This window comes from Alosa pseudoharengus, unplaced genomic scaffold (assembly GCF_046254945.1).
Source record: "Alosa pseudoharengus isolate Yale_2024_CS ecotype anadromous, Long Island Sound unplaced genomic scaffold, YU_APseudo_1.1 YU_APseudo_1.1_scf_6, whole genome shotgun sequence".
NCBI lineage: Eukaryota > Metazoa > Chordata > Actinopteri > Clupeiformes > Clupeidae > Alosa > Alosa pseudoharengus.
The window spans coordinates 42,939,622-42,956,786 of NW_027468848.1; the positions used below are offsets into that span (position 1 = coordinate 42,939,622).

The 17,165-nt window shown below is 40.5% G+C and overlaps 1 protein-coding gene across 3 annotated transcripts in view; it reads left to right on the forward strand.

Moving 5' to 3' along the window:
* The window catches only part of fam47e (family with sequence similarity 47 member E), a 49,143-nt gene extending 33,901 nt beyond the window's left edge, over positions 1-15,242 (forward strand). The window contains exons 4-7 of one of the 3 annotated variants that reach the window (XR_012983639.1): positions 10,842-11,036; positions 14,110-14,253; positions 14,339-14,437; positions 15,036-15,242. Coding sequence is in view for 2 of the 3 variants with exons in the window: in XM_076270392.1 (XP_076126507.1) it covers positions 10,842-11,036; positions 14,110-14,253; positions 14,360-14,437; positions 15,036-15,140 (522 nt within the window). In the remaining variant the exon portion in view is untranslated. The remainder of the gene's footprint in view (positions 1-10,841; positions 11,037-14,109; positions 14,254-14,338; positions 14,438-15,035) is intronic. The other 2 variants (XM_076270392.1, XM_076270393.1) reach the window with 2 other exon arrangements.
* Positions 15,243-17,165: the final 1,923 nt, after the last annotated feature.

Sequence of the window (17,165 nt, forward strand, 5' to 3'; positions counted from 1 at the left end):
ACGATGAAAAGAGAAGACGCAGAAGTGGCGTCTCGTCTTCATTTTTTTATTCGCGTTTAGACGAGCATTCTCAGGGGGAAATCTTTGTTTATATGATAAGACGCAAGAGTATTCGATGGGATATGCATTCCAGACCGCTGGGTGGTGGTGTGATAGAACCCCAGTACGTCACGCGCAGACATTCTAATTTGACAGTTTAGCCAGAGAGGTAATCAAGGATCTTTGGTTTAGCCGTTTAGACGGAGACGCAACCTGGGTCGTCTTCAAAACTCTACACTCAGGAAGGAGTCTTCAGATTTTTGCGTCTTCAAGCCCCGATGGCGGGGTCGCCGTGTAAACGAAAGGCACTTATGATAAAATATTTTGTCATCTTCCTTCGCAATCGTTCTCGTATAAACGGCCCCTGAGTTACATCAATATGCTAACTGATTCCATCATCCCAACTGTAAAGATCCGAAGCTTCCCTAACCAGAAGCCATGGGTGGATAAAGAAGTGAGAACGGCATTAAAGACACGCACCATGACTTATAATGCTGGGCTTATTTCAGGGGATATGACGGATTACAAAGCAGCATCTTATAGTTTACGTAGAGCTATTAAAGATGCTAAGCGGCGCTATAGAGACAAAGTTGAAGCTGATTTCTTGGAGGGTGATCCAGCACGAGTGTGGAAAGGACTCCGAACCATCACTGGCTTTGAAAGAAAGTCCCCTCCTATGATGAATGTGAGTAAAGCCCTCCCTGATGAACTTAATGCTTTTTATGCTCGCTTTGACATGAAAAACACAGACTTTCTGTGTTTCTGAGGTCGATGTGAGCAATGCCTTTAGGAGGGTTAATTGTAGAAAAGCTGCTGGACCGGATGGAATTTCTAACAGGGTTTTGAAATCCTGCGGTGCTCAGTTAGTTCCTGTGTTCACTTATATCTTTAACACATCATTGGCTCAAGAGACAGTTCTTACTTGCCTCAAGCAGTCTGTTATTGTTCCAGTACCGAAAAACAAAAGTCCATCATGTCTGAATGACTACCGCCCAGTAGCCCTGACGTCTACAGTGATGAAGTGTTTTGAGAAGCTTGTGAAAAACATTATCTGCTCATCCCTCCCTGCCTCCTTCGACCCCCTCCAATTTGCTTACAGAGCCAACAGGTCTACAGAGGATGCCATCTCAAACCTCATGCACACCACCTTAACTCACCTGGAGGAGGGGAATGGGAATTATGTGAGGATGCTGTTCATTGACTTTAGTTCAGCATTCAACACGATAGTACCTCTCACCTTGGTCATAAAGATGGGACTGAACACCACCCTGTGTCACTGGATATTTGACTTCCTCACCAACCGTTCACAAGTGGTTAGAGTGGGGGGTCTGACATCTGACTCATTAACCATCAGCACTGGTGCTCCCCAAGGCTGTGTTTTGAGTGCACTGCTGTACAACATATACACACATGATTGCAAAGCCAACAGTAGTCATACCTCCATCATCAAGTTTGCAGATGACACAGTGATCTTGGGCCTGATTAGTAACAACAATGAACAGCTCTACTTGGATCAGGTTGATGAGGTGGCACTGTGGTGTCAATCTAACAGCTTGACACTGAATATCAATAAAACCAAGGAAATGGTAGTGGATTACAGAAGGAAGCAGCAGAACTACAGTTACACCCCACTAATTATCAGCGGGCAACCTGTAGAGAGAGTCACAAGTTTTAAATACCTTGGTGTCCACATTACTGAAGACTTAACATGGACTGTTAACACTCAATATGTTCTGAAGAAGTCCAGACAACGACTCTACTTCCTTCGTCAGCTAAGGAAATTCAAAGTTTCTACATCCATCATGAAGGCCTTCTACACTTCAGCGGTTGAGAGTGTTCTAACTGGTAGCATCATCACCTGGTATGGGAACTCCACAGTTAGAGATTGTAGTACTCTGCAGAGAGTAGTGCGCTCAGCTGAACGTACTATAAGAACTCAACTCCCTGCTTTACAAGATATCTATTCCAGAAGAGTACTCCTAAGAGCCCAAAAGATTCTGAAGGACTCTTCTCATCCTAACAATGGATTATTCCTACCGCTGAAATCAAGAAGACGCCTATGTAGTCACAAAGTCAGAACTGAGAGACTCAGGAGAAGTTTTTATCCCCAGGCCATCCGGACTCTGAACTCACACTATACTGACTTTGCACACATTCACTCCTCAGCACTCTCAAACATTTCCCAACTCTGAATTCACACTATACTGAATTTGCACTCATTCACTCCTCAGCACTCATGACCCCAACCCCCCCCACACACACACACACACACACACACACCTACATGACTTTTAGCACTTTTACATCCCTCTCCCTATGCTACAGATCTTTTATTTATTTTCTTATTTCATCACACGTCAAAACACACACACACACACACACACACACACACACACATATCTGATTTTCTCCAATTTTTGCACATCTCCATAGAACTTTTTATTTATTATTACCCATGTCCTTGATTGCCTAGCCTTTATACCCCCCACCCCCCCCACCCCACCCCCATCCCCAACACACACACACAAAACACACACACTTACATCATCACTGTCATCACCTCACATACATACAGCACACTGCTTGCTACAGTAAGCCTCCTCTACATACTTGCTGCACACTGCCCCCCCCCCCCCCCCTACATACACAGCACATTGTCTTCAGGATCTTCTCCAACACACATCCTCTACATACTTACAGCACACTGCCCCCACCTACCCACACACACTATACACACACACACACAGTCACTGCTCCACTCCCCTCCCCGCAATGACAGAGACAACCAGCAGAAGAAGTGCAAGCAGCGACATCACAACTGACACACCTAGGGGCGCATGGTGAAAAATGAATCGTTGACTTGTGTGTACGATATAATAAGACATGCATCGCGCTTGGCGCCATGTTGCGCCGGGTGTAAGCTAGAGCCCTAAGAAACAACATCACCAACAAAGCAGTCTCTGTGAGTGTTTCACTGGGGTTTTCGAGAAGGTATTTTCCTATAAGGATACAATAAGGATCAACAAAATAACCTACAACATCACAGACCTTCCACCATAGTATAAAGTAAACTAAAAATGTATTTATATAATGCATTTTCTAATATCTCTGACCAGGCACTGGCAGCTTTCACATCAGCAGTTCTTCATGACGGTTATATTAACATTAACAACGGATGTCCCAGATTTGTCAGCCAAAAGGCAAAAAAATACACTGATAAAAACACCTATAACTCATTAAGGAAGACAAATAAAAAATGTAATGAAACATGACATAACATTATGATTTAAAAAATGATAAGATTCTAAAACATTTACAGTACTGTGAAAAAAGTATTTGCTCCCTTCCTGATTCCTTCTTTTTGTGCATATTTGTCATACTTAAATCTTTCAAATCATCCAACAAATTTTAATTAATGAGTTATTCAAAACCTATATCACCCATGTGAAAAAGTAATTGCCCCCTGTAAAAGAGGGTGTTGGGGGGGGGGGGGGGTGAATCCAACTCTGAAAAGGAGTGTACTATTGTAGGATGAAGTGCTAGTTTGGTTGATAGCAATCACCACAGGTTGTCCGGTAAGAACAGAGATGCGATGTCAATTCCCAAAATGTAGTTGTTTATTATGTCACACACACACACACACACACACACACACACACACACGCTCCATTCATCCAGTGATTCATCCACTATGAAACCCATGTAAACTGTGTACACTGCAAAAACTGCTTATCTAACAAAATCTAACCAAGTGTTACTAATCTTATATCAAGATCAAAAAATCGAATTGGTATTGTTTTCAGTATAAAAGAGTCTTACCTAGAAACATATGACTTAATCTAAAGGGAAACTTGGCCGGATTAGCTAAATTTTCCCCCTGCTGGAGAATGCTATTTCAAACTGGAAAAAGGTAATGATAAAGCGCATGGATTTGTTTAGAAGCTAGCGAAATGGTTATCATAAGTTCAGCAGAACAATGTGGATGTTATAAGGTAAGAAACAAGTTTCTTGTTTCTCACTTTTCTTACCAATGTTGCAAGGTTGGTTTTACGCCTGGGGACGCTAAAGGGAACGGGGAAAGTCACGATTTTCACCGGAACAGGTCATTTAACCATCCAAATGATTTCTAAACAGGTTTATTAAGTTGGAATAGTTGTCCCCTTTAAGAAGAACTTATTTTAAGACGTCTCTTCCTGAAAACAACCACATTTGTCTGCCAGTGCATTAAGCAAATTTGTCTTAAAAACAAACAAATTTGTCTGCCAGTGTGTTAAGGGTCATTCAGTGTCAAATCTGACAGAAAATGGTTGCTGCATCGTCTCAAAGTTCAAAATTTGTATACATAATTTTTAGCTTCCAGAACTTGTACAATAATTTTGTTCCATTCCAATGTTTTTATACATTTTTTCACCCTTGATTTTTCATCAATTTTAAACTCTCAAAAATGTTTGGACATTAATATCTTAAAAAACTTTACTCTTAGGCTGCTAAATCTTTGTAAGATGGAAGAAAAACATGTTCTCAGTATGACTGGACCATTAAAAGTTTGTACTGCATGCCCATTAGTTTTATATAAGGCCCTAGATTTTGAACAAAATGCAAAACTGGTGATATTGCGGGTCTTTGGGGGGTCATTTTTGTACTATCAGTATTTAGTCTGCAAATACAATACTTTATTAATGTTGAGCCAATATTTGAGGTCTCCGTAACAAATGCACATGAAGATATTAAGCATAGAGGTGTGATTGCATATTTTGGCAATTTTCATAGGACTAAAATGTTATGTGAGGTAGGTAGTTGGAACACGAAAATCAACATGGGAATAGCTCAGTTTATAGTCATTTTGTGTATAAAGTACCAATGATGTACCATGTTTCCTTCATAGATAAATGTACTTACATGGTTACATGGTATACCTATGTGTTTTCATTCTTGTCCCTGAGGTAAAACAATGATTTTGACTCTATTTCTTTATCTATCCACTGTAGTGTACACCGCGCATGAAAAGTTAAAATGCAATTCAATGGTACATTTTCTATTTTTTTTTGTAAAAACAGGTGTTTACACAACTCAAACACAAAAATATGATCAATTTATATCATGCATAACTCATTCTATTTTAAAGTCAGTGAACACAAAAAAGTAATAACATTGTGATTACAACAGGCAACTGAAAAACATACAAATTTGGTTAGTTTTTTACAATATTACATAAATAATAGATCAAAAGTTTAAAAATGTTGGATTAAAATGAGAGAACACATTGACAAACCACATCTCCTCAGCAACAACTGGAGTAAACATAATAATAAAGTCATAAAGGTGTGATTACAACAATTTTATACAATACAATAAGAACAGTGTAAAGGTTTTAAGATTTACTAATATCTCTTTATTTTATTTATGATAGAAAGGTTTAAAATTGAATTGAACTTGATAGCAATTTCTTTTGTGTAAAACTCAGCGTGTGTGGAAGTGTTCCAAACATTCTGGGCACAAATGCCACTTTACAGGCCTGGGAAATGTACTTGGTCCTCTTCTGGCATACCTCATCTCGGCAACGACTGGTGTTTTTTACTTCACTTTGTGGTTGTTGCCTTTTATGTCCTCACATAGTCGAAGAACAACTTCTGCTGCCATTCTTAGTTCCCCCAAACGACCCCTGCCTCCACTCGCTCCCTGGTAGAGCTCAAATCGGTACATGTAACCAGTACTTGCCCCTGCTCGTACCCATACCTTGAAGCCCCAGGGCTTGGGTTTCTTTCTGCTTGGTGCTGTGTTTTCCCTTAAAGGGGATGATTTGTTCATCAATTGATTGGAATTATTCTGGCTCCATGGCATTTAAGAAAGTTGACTGAAGCACATCCAGTACTAGACGAATCTTAAAGAATTTGTCATCGCCAGCTTCGACATTCTGTCCTACAAAGTGCAGGTGTTAGCCTGGCGGGGCCATCCTATATCATTGAGATGTATAGTCTGGCATCGAATCATTCACCTCGCTTAATCCAAGGGGCGGGCAGAGAATTGTCTTTCAAACTGCCTAGGCATGCAATAGGCCAGCGCTACGACCATATCCGTATCCGGTAGGCAAAACGGCAAACACATCCTTAGAAAGGAATGACTTAAGTGCATTGTGTTGCTCAACTTTCAAAGAAAAGCACAAGTCCAACTCCTCCAAAGTTGACGCCAACGCCGATTCAAACAACCGCTCTTCGTTCGCCATAGCCACCTTCCTTGTTGTTCACCGTCACAGGACTGTCGTTATCCTGTTAAGCCCGCCTTAAGACTCTGTAACGAAATAGAGCGCTGTGATTGGATAACATCCACGGTGTTAAGCCAAAAGAAATTCCTATGGTTCGATACTAGACGTACAGGCTGAGCAAATTAATTTGCCGCCGCTAGGGTGCGTCTAGATTTCTAGGCTATGCAGGTGTCTCAAGATGTCCTCAAACCTGTTTACCGTCATTGCATCAGCAATCCTATGTTGTCGTAATCCTGGGTTGGACCAATACATACGGATTCTTGGATATTTTATGTATGACATTGATACATTTATTCCCAGGAAGGTTTTCAATTCTGCTACTGTTAAGCCAAAGTTCATTTTTCCTTTGAACAGTGCATAGACATTTGATTGGTAAACAATCATATCAAGTAGCGTATCAGGAAGCAAACTGGAAAATATTTCAATTGGCTCCTCCCCCTGAACATGAATTGTTGTTTTTAGGTAAATAAGCAACTGAGGACGTTTCATGATGATACCCATTACATAAAAATGTAATTCAGTTTTACTTTCACCAGTAAGTGTCTCATTTTAATAATGAAATATAGCAAGCATTTCAATATATTGCATATTCATGATTAACAATTTGTTTTGAATAATATTTAGATAATATATTTGGCATAACATGACTAATTCCTAGTTATTTTATCAAATTTACACATATGGTCCTAATAATTAAAATATAACCGTTGGTGCATGACGTACACTACAGTGGACAGTTACATTTTCATTCATAGAAAAAAAGGTACTAAACTTACATTGATAAAACTTTGATTAAAGTATTACCTACAACATACTTAACTCATTGAGTGCCAAAAACGTAATATTACGTTTTTAGCTTTTTTTTTAAATTACGAAACTAGACACTCTAACACACCTTATATGTGATTTTGGGAACTCTGATGAATGGAAATGAAATATATGACGATCGAAAACTCATGAAAACGCACAATCTGGACATTTTATCTGGACATTTTATCATAACTCGGTTGCTGCTTTGGGTCGAATCAGTGATGTATGCACGTCAGGTCAAAACCAGGCCATTTTCGTGGGTCTATCACTAGGTGGCAGTCTCGCCAGGTCTTGCTGATCACTTCCCGGAAAGTTTACAGGCAACACTTCATATTTCATGAGACGATATATCTCCATTTCTAGAAAAAAACAGCGATTTTGATGAAAACTAGCCACTGTTTAGCTTGGGATTTCTCAGGAACAGAGGCGTGTAGAAATACACGGTTTGCACCCACTGAGAGCTTAAAGTCTCACCTTTTAAACGAGCCATTGTATGTGTTCATAGCTATAACACAGAATATGCTATGGCTGTACAAAAATCATCAACAATGGTCTAGATTGCTGGCACTCTAGGACAAAGCTTCCGAAAACAGCTTGGCATTTAAAGGGACACCAGGCAACGTTTTCGTGTTAATTAATCATCTTCGTAAGTCGGAATATGGTTAAATGACTCATTACAGGGCGAATGAAGGCTCTCTCGCCCGCCCCTACTGCCTGTAGGAAGAATATCCCACTTGCAAGTTCGGTGTATCCTACCCGGCGACCGAAGCAGGATCAGTTTACAGCACAGAGGCAGGCTAACGAAACGCTAGAGATTGTTGCAAACGTGTGTATAATGGCAGAGCCGGCGAAGAAGCAGCGAAAACCCTTGACGGAAGACGCAAAGAAAAGGAAAAGAGCTTCAGACCGAGCGAGGGGGAGTTTCGTAAAGAAAAAGCATCAGGCTTGCCTGGTGTCCCTTTAATGAGTTAATAAGAATATATTTTTTTTACTTGTATTCCGTGTAGAATAAAAGGAGGGTCATGGCCACTGTCAGCCGCCATTTTGGATTTATGATGCAATATTTCAAGTTATAAATATTAATAAAGACAATGGTTATGCACACAATACATAAATGACTTAGGAGATACCCCCCTGGTGGTTTGGAGTAAATATGGCAAATCCAGTAGTTTTAAATGAGGTTTGAATATCCGTCCACTGTAGTGTACACTTTTGCACTTTTTTCCAAATCTAAGTCAATGAGCATTATGAAATTCCTCTGACCGCAGTTCCTATAACTATTTCAGTTCCTACCTCATGGTAGGGTCTTTTCCCTTCACATAGGAACCCTTCACATAGGAAACTGCAGATAAAGTATGCAGAACTGGTAGCAGAGGTAAGAGAATGTCACTGCCAAGCACATAAGACCAGTGGAGATAGGTGCTAGAGGCTTTGTAGCAAAATCAGCCAAGAAATTTCTGTTAGATTTTAGTTTTCGAGGACGGTCACTGAAAAGAGCTGCAAGTTATCAGAGGCTGCTGAAAAAGCAAGCCAATGACTATGGCTGAGGCGCTAACAGACTACTTGGGGTCATGTTGTAACCTGAAATCTTTCTAGAATATAGGAAGAAACCTCGAGCAGATCTACGACTCAAAGGCCTGACCCATCTGCCTAGGGTCAGATATAGGACAGTAAAGTCTGTATACATGACAAATGCATATGTTAGTCAGGTGTAGAGAATAGGACATGGTGTTTAAAGCCACCTGAGGTGAAAGTTACAAGAGGTGGGATGATTACATATCCGGTATGATAATGCATTAATCAATTTAGTGTCAGAAAGTTAAAATAGTCCAGCGTAGGAATGGAATTGTCCAGGGGATTAAGAGTTGTCAAAGGGCATGTGGTGGGTCGCTAGGCAGTACCGGCCAGAAATCCAGGTAGGGGGACAGTAATAGCCGATGATAGGGCAGTCATAGGGATGGGACTTCAGGTGAGATGAGTGAGAAGAGGGCCAAGCACACGGATGGCTGATGACGGGATGGTATACCTCACAAGTGAGGTAAGGGGAAAGAAAGAGATGTACTGTAGAGTGGGTTAGTATTACTAAAAAAAATCAAAATGGTTAATTTCAAAGTAAATATTATATACTATATATTGTTACACAGTACCATGGTTGAGAATAGGCAAGAGAGGGAGAGTTGAGGGGGGGGGGGGTTGTATGGCATGGCACATGAAAAGTCCATGACAGCACTATGCTATAGCAGCATAACTAAGGCATGGTGAGGGGTAGTCGACACGCAGGTATGGTCAGTGACCACCATCGCACGCATGACTGGAGTGCCAGTCACACGAGGACTCAGCAGGGTGGTCCATTCCAAAAATCCCTGAGGTGGGTGAAGTTCCACACAGCACCATACCTACGAGGCAGTAAAGAGGTATGTTTTAAGTCTAGAGTTAAAAATAGGGAGTCTGCTAGTCGAATTGAGGAAGGGAGATTATTCCAGGGGAGGGGTGCGCGAAAGCTGAAAGCTCTGCCTCCTACTGTAGTTTTTGAGATTCTTGGAATTACTTGCAAACTTTTCTAATGGTAAACGATGCCTCTGGCTTACAGTTGGCTATAAAGCACGTCTCCACCTGTGATGTTGATTACTTCCTATTCCAGTAAGAGACTGTTTTAAATGAAAGTCTGGCCAGTCTGATTTACCATTTACAGTTACCTTATGAAGACAGCTTTATTTAGTAGCCTATAGCAACGAAAAGGAATGACCACAGAATTTGCTGGTATTGGTACCCTCATCAAGGGTTTGCGTTTTGTTTAGATATGTTTTTAATTGGATCATAAATGGCCACAGCAATGAAGAGGAATGACCAAAGAATGTATTGGTATTTGTTGACAGAGAATCATCATGAGTATGGAGGGTGTGGGTTTTGGAGAGCCAGATACCACTGTTGAGGCTTCTGGAGGGGTTGTGGGCCTAATTCAATGAAACACCCATGAAGGAAGGTGCCTGATCGATAACCTCAGTGAAATGGTCTTGAAGGCTGTTCTGTTGGCTGGTGACGTTTTTTGCCCACAAAGGTTGATTTGTTAGTGATTTTGTTTTTGACGGAATACAGGTTTGGTTGTTGATTGGCCGCTGTGTGAAATCCCCTACGGGGCAGCCATGGCCTACTGGTTAGCGCTTCGGACTTGTAGCCGGAGGGTTGCCGGTTCGAACCCCGACCAGTAGGAAGCGGCTAACCTCTAACTGCTCCCTGAGCGCCGCTGTTGTAGCAGGCAGCTCACTGCGTCAGGATTAGTGTGTGTTTCACCTCACTGTGTGTTCACTGTGTGCTGAGTGTGTTTCACTAAATCACGGATTAAGATAAATGCAGAGACCAAATTTCCCTCACGGGATCAAAAGAGTATATATACTTATAGCACTAGGAATTTAACATATTCTGTGTATATTTGGGGGGGGGGGGTACATTTGTGTATATACAAAATCTGGATTTTGTATTATCAATGAAAAAGAACCACTTGAATTATTATGCATAATATTACTGTAGTTGAACTAGCAAGGTAGTGCTAGCAAGGTGAACGACGAAATTACCGCAAGTTAAATTATTACATTTAGTTCACCACTCAGATCAGTACTTATTAGGATTGGATTAATGCTTCCCTAATTTGGTTGCTTTCCCAAAACTACCAGGCTCTGTGAGATAATCATCAACTCTGCTGAGGAAACTACCTTCTGTTCTATTTTTACAGGGTGGCGACACAAACAATCTTACAGATTCTACTGTGTTAGGCCTATTTGTTAGTGGCTATGAGAAAAAACCCTCTCTAATCTTCCCTATTGAAGTGATTAAACCCAGCAACATACCAGAGGAGTTACATTCAGCAATGGAACATGGCAGATTCCTTACAACTGACACCCTCTTGAAGGATTCTGACCTACATGGGGTAAAGCTAACTATGTTACACTTCTTACTATATGTCTTTACATTAATACAGAAATACCGAAGTGGTGTGCAAGATCTGCTCCAGTGCAATCTGTACAAATGATGGACAGAAAAAAACAATCTGCATGCATGTGCACTGTCCAGCAGAATATTCCGCATTGCCAGCATGCACTGGGCCTAGCAAAAAAACGTAAGACATGTCGCAGTCGCTCATCTAAAATCTTCAGTAGTCTGTACAAACCTCATACGCTACGTATCTCATGACCTGCACGTCAGGTCATCAGTTGTTACTGTGTTATTAGTAAGGGATAATGGACGACACTCCATTAGATTATCCGAAAATAAACGCACAATCGAGGTTATAATGCGGCCACGACGCGCAGCGGACATCAGTCCCATGCTCAATTTCAATTCCAGGGAACCCCTGCAAAGTTTTTATGTTTTATGTTAAAGCAAGGTCTGTAGAATTAGTGCGTGTCTGTCAGAGTGTGGGTGTGGCATCCCGATGGATGATAATATCATCGGCCCAACCCTAGTGTCAGACATCAGATGAAAAGGTATCAGGTCTCAGGAAAACCTGTCAAGTTTACGGAATTTTACAGTAACGTCTCAGATATCAGATGAAAAGCTATCAGGTCTAGGGAAAACCTGTCATGTTTATGGAATTACATTGTCGACAAAGTGTCAAGTGTCAGGAAAATCAGGTAAAACCACATCATGCGAGTCAGGTAAACAGTCTCAGACTAAACTGCCTCAGTTTATATATATCTTTACGTTGCCTGCCTGTTGCCTGCCTACGAAATGTTGCCTGTCCTCTTTTTTTCTTACAAAAAACCTAACCCTAGGAAAATATGGGAGTTTAAAGCAGTGTCACAGACATTACATATTTTCACTGATGATATTAAAGGGGCCATATTAAATGAAACGTTGCCTGTCCTTTTTTTCTTACAAAAAAACCTAACCCTAGGAAAATATGGGAGTGTAAAGCAGTGTCGCAGACATTACATATTTTCACTGATGGTATTAAAGGGGCCATATTAAATGCAAAACTCTGAAGATCCATCATTTCCAACCAGTACCATGCTAGTAGGCTAGGCTACACAAAATACACAAAAAAATACACAAAACGTCTTTTACGCACCTGATATCATCCATATTTCAAGTATTCAAACAGAAACTCCACAAGACACGGCTTCTTCTTGTTGGCATATTTAAGCAATATGACACGAGTGGGAGCAGGGTTGGTCAACGATATCCCTGCAGCTGTAATTCGACCGTAGGTACAAGGACGAAGGCCATATAACATAGCCTAGCCCAGTGGTTTTCAAAGTGGGGGCCGGGGCCCCCTGGGGGGCCGCGAGGGGGTGCCAGGGGGGCCTCAGCAAGTTGGAAGGAAAAATAAAAGCAACAAATAAATACATTTGAAAAGTTTAAAATATAGCTATTACTATGAGGATTGTTATACAATGGCATTATAATAATGTGACGCATATCTGAACATTATATTTCCCATGATAATGACTTGGAATAATAGTAGAGTGATAGCTCTCATAGCAGAAAGCCCCAAATACAATTTGTACACATTGTATGCTCCATCGCGAAGTGCTTGTGGCTAAAATAATTATTAGGATTAGCTTAATGTATTTTTACATTTGCCGTAGTATTGTCGATAGGTTTAATAACACATCAAGGGGGTCCTTGGCCAGAACCTAGTGGTATTTGGGGGCCTTGTCGTGGAAAAGTTTGGAAACCCCTGCCCTAGCCTATGCTGGAAATGACCCGGGCCACGTGGTAGTAGGCTCACAATGCTTTTAAACTCTGGAATAGGCTACATCACCTCTACTGGGCTTATACGTATACCGACCCAAATAAAGTTTTACCCATTATCATTTCACATTGTTAGGCCATGTTACATCATACATGCAGGTGTCTGAATTGACTGTACTATGGTTATTGTATTTAGCAGACGTTTCGGCTAAACTCCAATTGACTAGTCTATTTTAGTACTGACATTCAAACAGAACCGGCAATGACATTTGTCACACATTCTTTATTATTCCTCCATAACATTGCATTTCATCACTGGCAGTCTGATGCTCTCTGGTGGAGAACCCTCTGTTGCTGTGTCTCCGACTCATATTCTCTGGCTTTCGACCATGCTGTCCGTTGATGTTAACATGGAATCAGTTCCGAGGTGGGGCGTGGCCAACGACGGCTCATTTGCATTTAAGGCAACAGGCCCCAGAAACAGCCTATTCTGAAAGGAACTGAAATTGGCAAGAATGGAGCTGCTGATAATGTGTAATCTGAGAGGAATTTTGCAGTTTCAGGGACCTATTTTTTAGGTCTATTTTGACTTGAAAAAGAAGTATAATACGGGATCATTCAAAAGGTAACATTATTATTATAGACAGCTTTGGAAGCTAGACTTGCATACCCTGGTTGGCAGTATCCAGCTAATAAACTAGCTAAAGTATCCTATCTATACAGAGGCGTTGTTTCGATAAGTTAGGTAATATAACACCAAAGATTTTCTCTACTAAGCTGTAAGAAAAGATGAACATATGTTGTGTACTGTATTATCATGCGTTCATGCAGCTGGAAAATGGGAAGGTTCCCACTTTGGAACTCAAGACTTCTAAATTGAGAGTGTTCACTTGACAATAACAAACTGGCAACGTTGCGAAGGTTCATAAGCTAGCTAGCCAGAAAGCTAATAAGTATTCTGGGAAGTACAGTACTGTTCAATATCACAATCACCTGTCAATATGAGTACACACCATTACTGCGAACTAGCGAACATTAGCGCAGAACCGGCTCCCTGCTCTGAGACCTTTTTGTCTGAATCCGTTTTGTCTGAGACCGTTAGACCTGATGCCTTTCCATCTACCTGACTGACAGCTTTTCGTCTGTGGCCGTTTTGCCTGATGCTGTTTTACATGCATATTGCACACCCTAAGCTTTCCAATGATAAAGGTTGCTGTATATAGTCATTTTATTGTTGTGGTACAGTGATGAGAGTGGTCATCACATTATGAAAATAATGCTTGTTTTGCTTGCTTATATCTTCACAGTTTCAAACTAAAAGCAAAAAGACCAAATTTGGTGCATGGTACCTTGATCCTAAACTATGGAAGAAAAGACTCTCTAATGAGCCACTGAGAGATCCTTCTGCACTAGAGGAGGACATGTTGTTCTATGAGCAACCCAGTGCAATGGTGGGTTTGATTATGCAATGGTCATCCTTTCCAGTTTTGTCAAGAATGTTACAATGTTACAAAATATAATACCTTTGGCCATCAGTTTATCTTTTCTTTTGAGTAGGATGATGAGCTTAAACAGCTGCATGGAACATTGGCGCTGAGGCAATTTATTGCAAGCAAGGGTCTCAGAATACCCAGGGTAAGAACAACCACTCAACCTGAATTTCTTTACATGAATGGATAATTCGGGGCCAAGCAGCGTAGCGGCATAGGCCCCCTATTGTGTTTCTACATTTTTGGGGGCCAAGCACCAAATCTGCGAAAGGATCTTGCAAAAGAAACTCGAGATCTTGCAAAACAAACTCAAGATCTTGCAAAAACAAACTCAAGATCTCACAAACCTAGTTAGTGTTTGTCCCCAGTACATAACATTTCTCAGTTTTTTTCCTCTTCGTTTTTATTTTTTCATGTCACCTTCAGGGCTCTGTAGATTTCCACCCGACAGCAGCAATATTTTTTTTAAAACACCTTGAGGTGCAAGCCAAAACCTACATGTGAAAACTCCAGGTTTGCATTGTAATGTTTACAGGGAAAAAACATTGTTTGAAATACAATGACTGTGGATGCCATAATGGTAAAATTAAAATGATAATGTGGACGTAGATCGTTTTCACCTCAAATATGCCTATTTCTATTTGCTTGGCTTAATGAGGACAGGGGCCTTTGCATAGAATACAAAACCAAAGTTTGATTGTCACACAATTGAAGTTCTAATAACTTGACATCTCTTCCCCAAGTTCCTCAGAGCTCTAATCTCAGAGGAGGACAAAGAAAATAAGGGCAGAGGAACAGACACAACTGGATCCATGTCAATGCAGAGAGGAACAGTCATTTCAATATGATCTCCAGTAAGGTTCAGAGGAAGAGCAAAAATGCTGGTGGACCAAATTATTGGACTTCTTTTGGACATCTACCATAGATGTCAAGGACATGGAAAAATAAAATATGATCACAGAATATTGTTGTGTCAGTGTCATTCTTCAGACAAAGAGCGATCACTACATACTTCAACCTTTGTTACACACGCATATAAAATAATTAGCCTATTTGTGACCAGACCAAGATGACTAGGGAACAGTGTTTCCCAACACTGGCTTATTCAAATAAACGACTAGTAGGAGACTGTACAAAAGTAAATTACTTTTATGCATATAGGAATTCTCAGTTATTTCATTAGAGGGATAGAGAGAAGCACAATTTCAATTCCTCTGCATGTCTAGTATATGTGAAGAAGTTGACAATAAAGCTGACTTTTATTTGTTTAAGAATGTGATACAAACAAACAAATAATGCTTTGTTTTTCAGACTTTTTTGGTTATATGGTTAGATCAAGCATAGAACATTTTAAAAATGGCTTCAGGGCTGAAACTGATTTTAATATTTAATTTCTGTGATTTCTGTGACCTGGAAGTCAATCCGAAGTCATTTTCTTTGTCTTTTAGCAGGCACGGCGCCAGGATCCCAGTTTTGGATGGGCCAGACCAATGGTGGGTGGGCCTTAAATTAAAAACATTATCAAATCACTGTTTAACCTAATAAAAATGACTGACTAATATCAGAGCTAGTGAGCGGCAACGAGGAGCAAAGCGGATGGAATTTTGTTGGAGCACGGAGCGCTTTTTAATTTAGAGGCCGCTCTGTTCCACTCCAATTTCGCTCCGATACCGCTCACACCACAAGTCTGAGGCATGCCCAAATCCACCCAGAATTCATGTCTTCGTAATAAAAAGAAAACCTTTAAATTTAAAAGATATTGGCCATAGTAAGTTTGTTGATGGGGATGGAGTTCACTAAATATTTTAGAAAGGAAACTGACAAAACAACTAGATGCTATGGTATAATAGTAACAATGTAGAGCAAGAACAATGTAGTGACACTGTTTCAGTGAGTAAAGATTCATTTTGGAATCTAAGAAGACACATTTCGCGGAAACATGAGAGTGTGCTATGGAGAGAAATGAAAAATGTGAGCAATTTGAATACGCTTCATATCAAGTAGAAGGCTAAGTAAAACTTGGATGCTAAGCCTGTATTCTTTAAGCAATTAATCCCACTGATCCCTTTAGTTTTAGGCTTTTGTGTATTGACGTTGCCAAGCTTGTTTGTTGTTGCACATCGGTGCTGCACTATCTTTTAAAATAAATGTTCTATGAGTGAAATATATTGCCAGTGCTCTTAGTTCTTTGGGTTTTCTGTTTAAGGTGAGAATTTGGGTAGTAGATTATTTCTCCCTTTTTTAAATTGGAGCGAGTGTGGAGCAATTACACTGGAGCGGGATGATTTTTAAGTGGAGTGGGGAGCGAAATTGAGTGGAGCGACCTGACGCGAATTTGAGTGGAGGAGCGGCGGAGTAATCAACAATAGCATAGTTGACACACGTGTCAGTCCGTGTCATGTTTCATTTTGAGTAGGTTAAGTGTTCAACATGGATTTAATTTCAATCATAGCCGTAATAATTTTTAGATGTTTTTTATGCCAGGGAGAGAACTCTGGAGAGTTGGGGGAGCACACTGGCCTGTTTGGGGGGCCTGGCGCACCACTCAGCTCCGCTCACTAGCTCTGACTAATATACTCTTGTATTATCTGTGCTACATAATAGAGATTTTAATAACTTGATGATCTTTAAATATTTTGTTGCATTGTAAAAAGTTTTGATGCATAGGACGGACTATCCGCAATCGCAACATACCTGGCTATGCTTTAGCGCATCTCTCTATAGACCTATCGAGGCCTATAAAGGCCTATAGACTGTAAAAGTGGTCAGGAGTCTAATATTTCCCCAAAACATAGTTTAGTTCTGCTCGTATAACAGGCTGAATATTTCACAATTCTCTTAAATTGTTTTAAGTTTTCAACAATACAGATCAA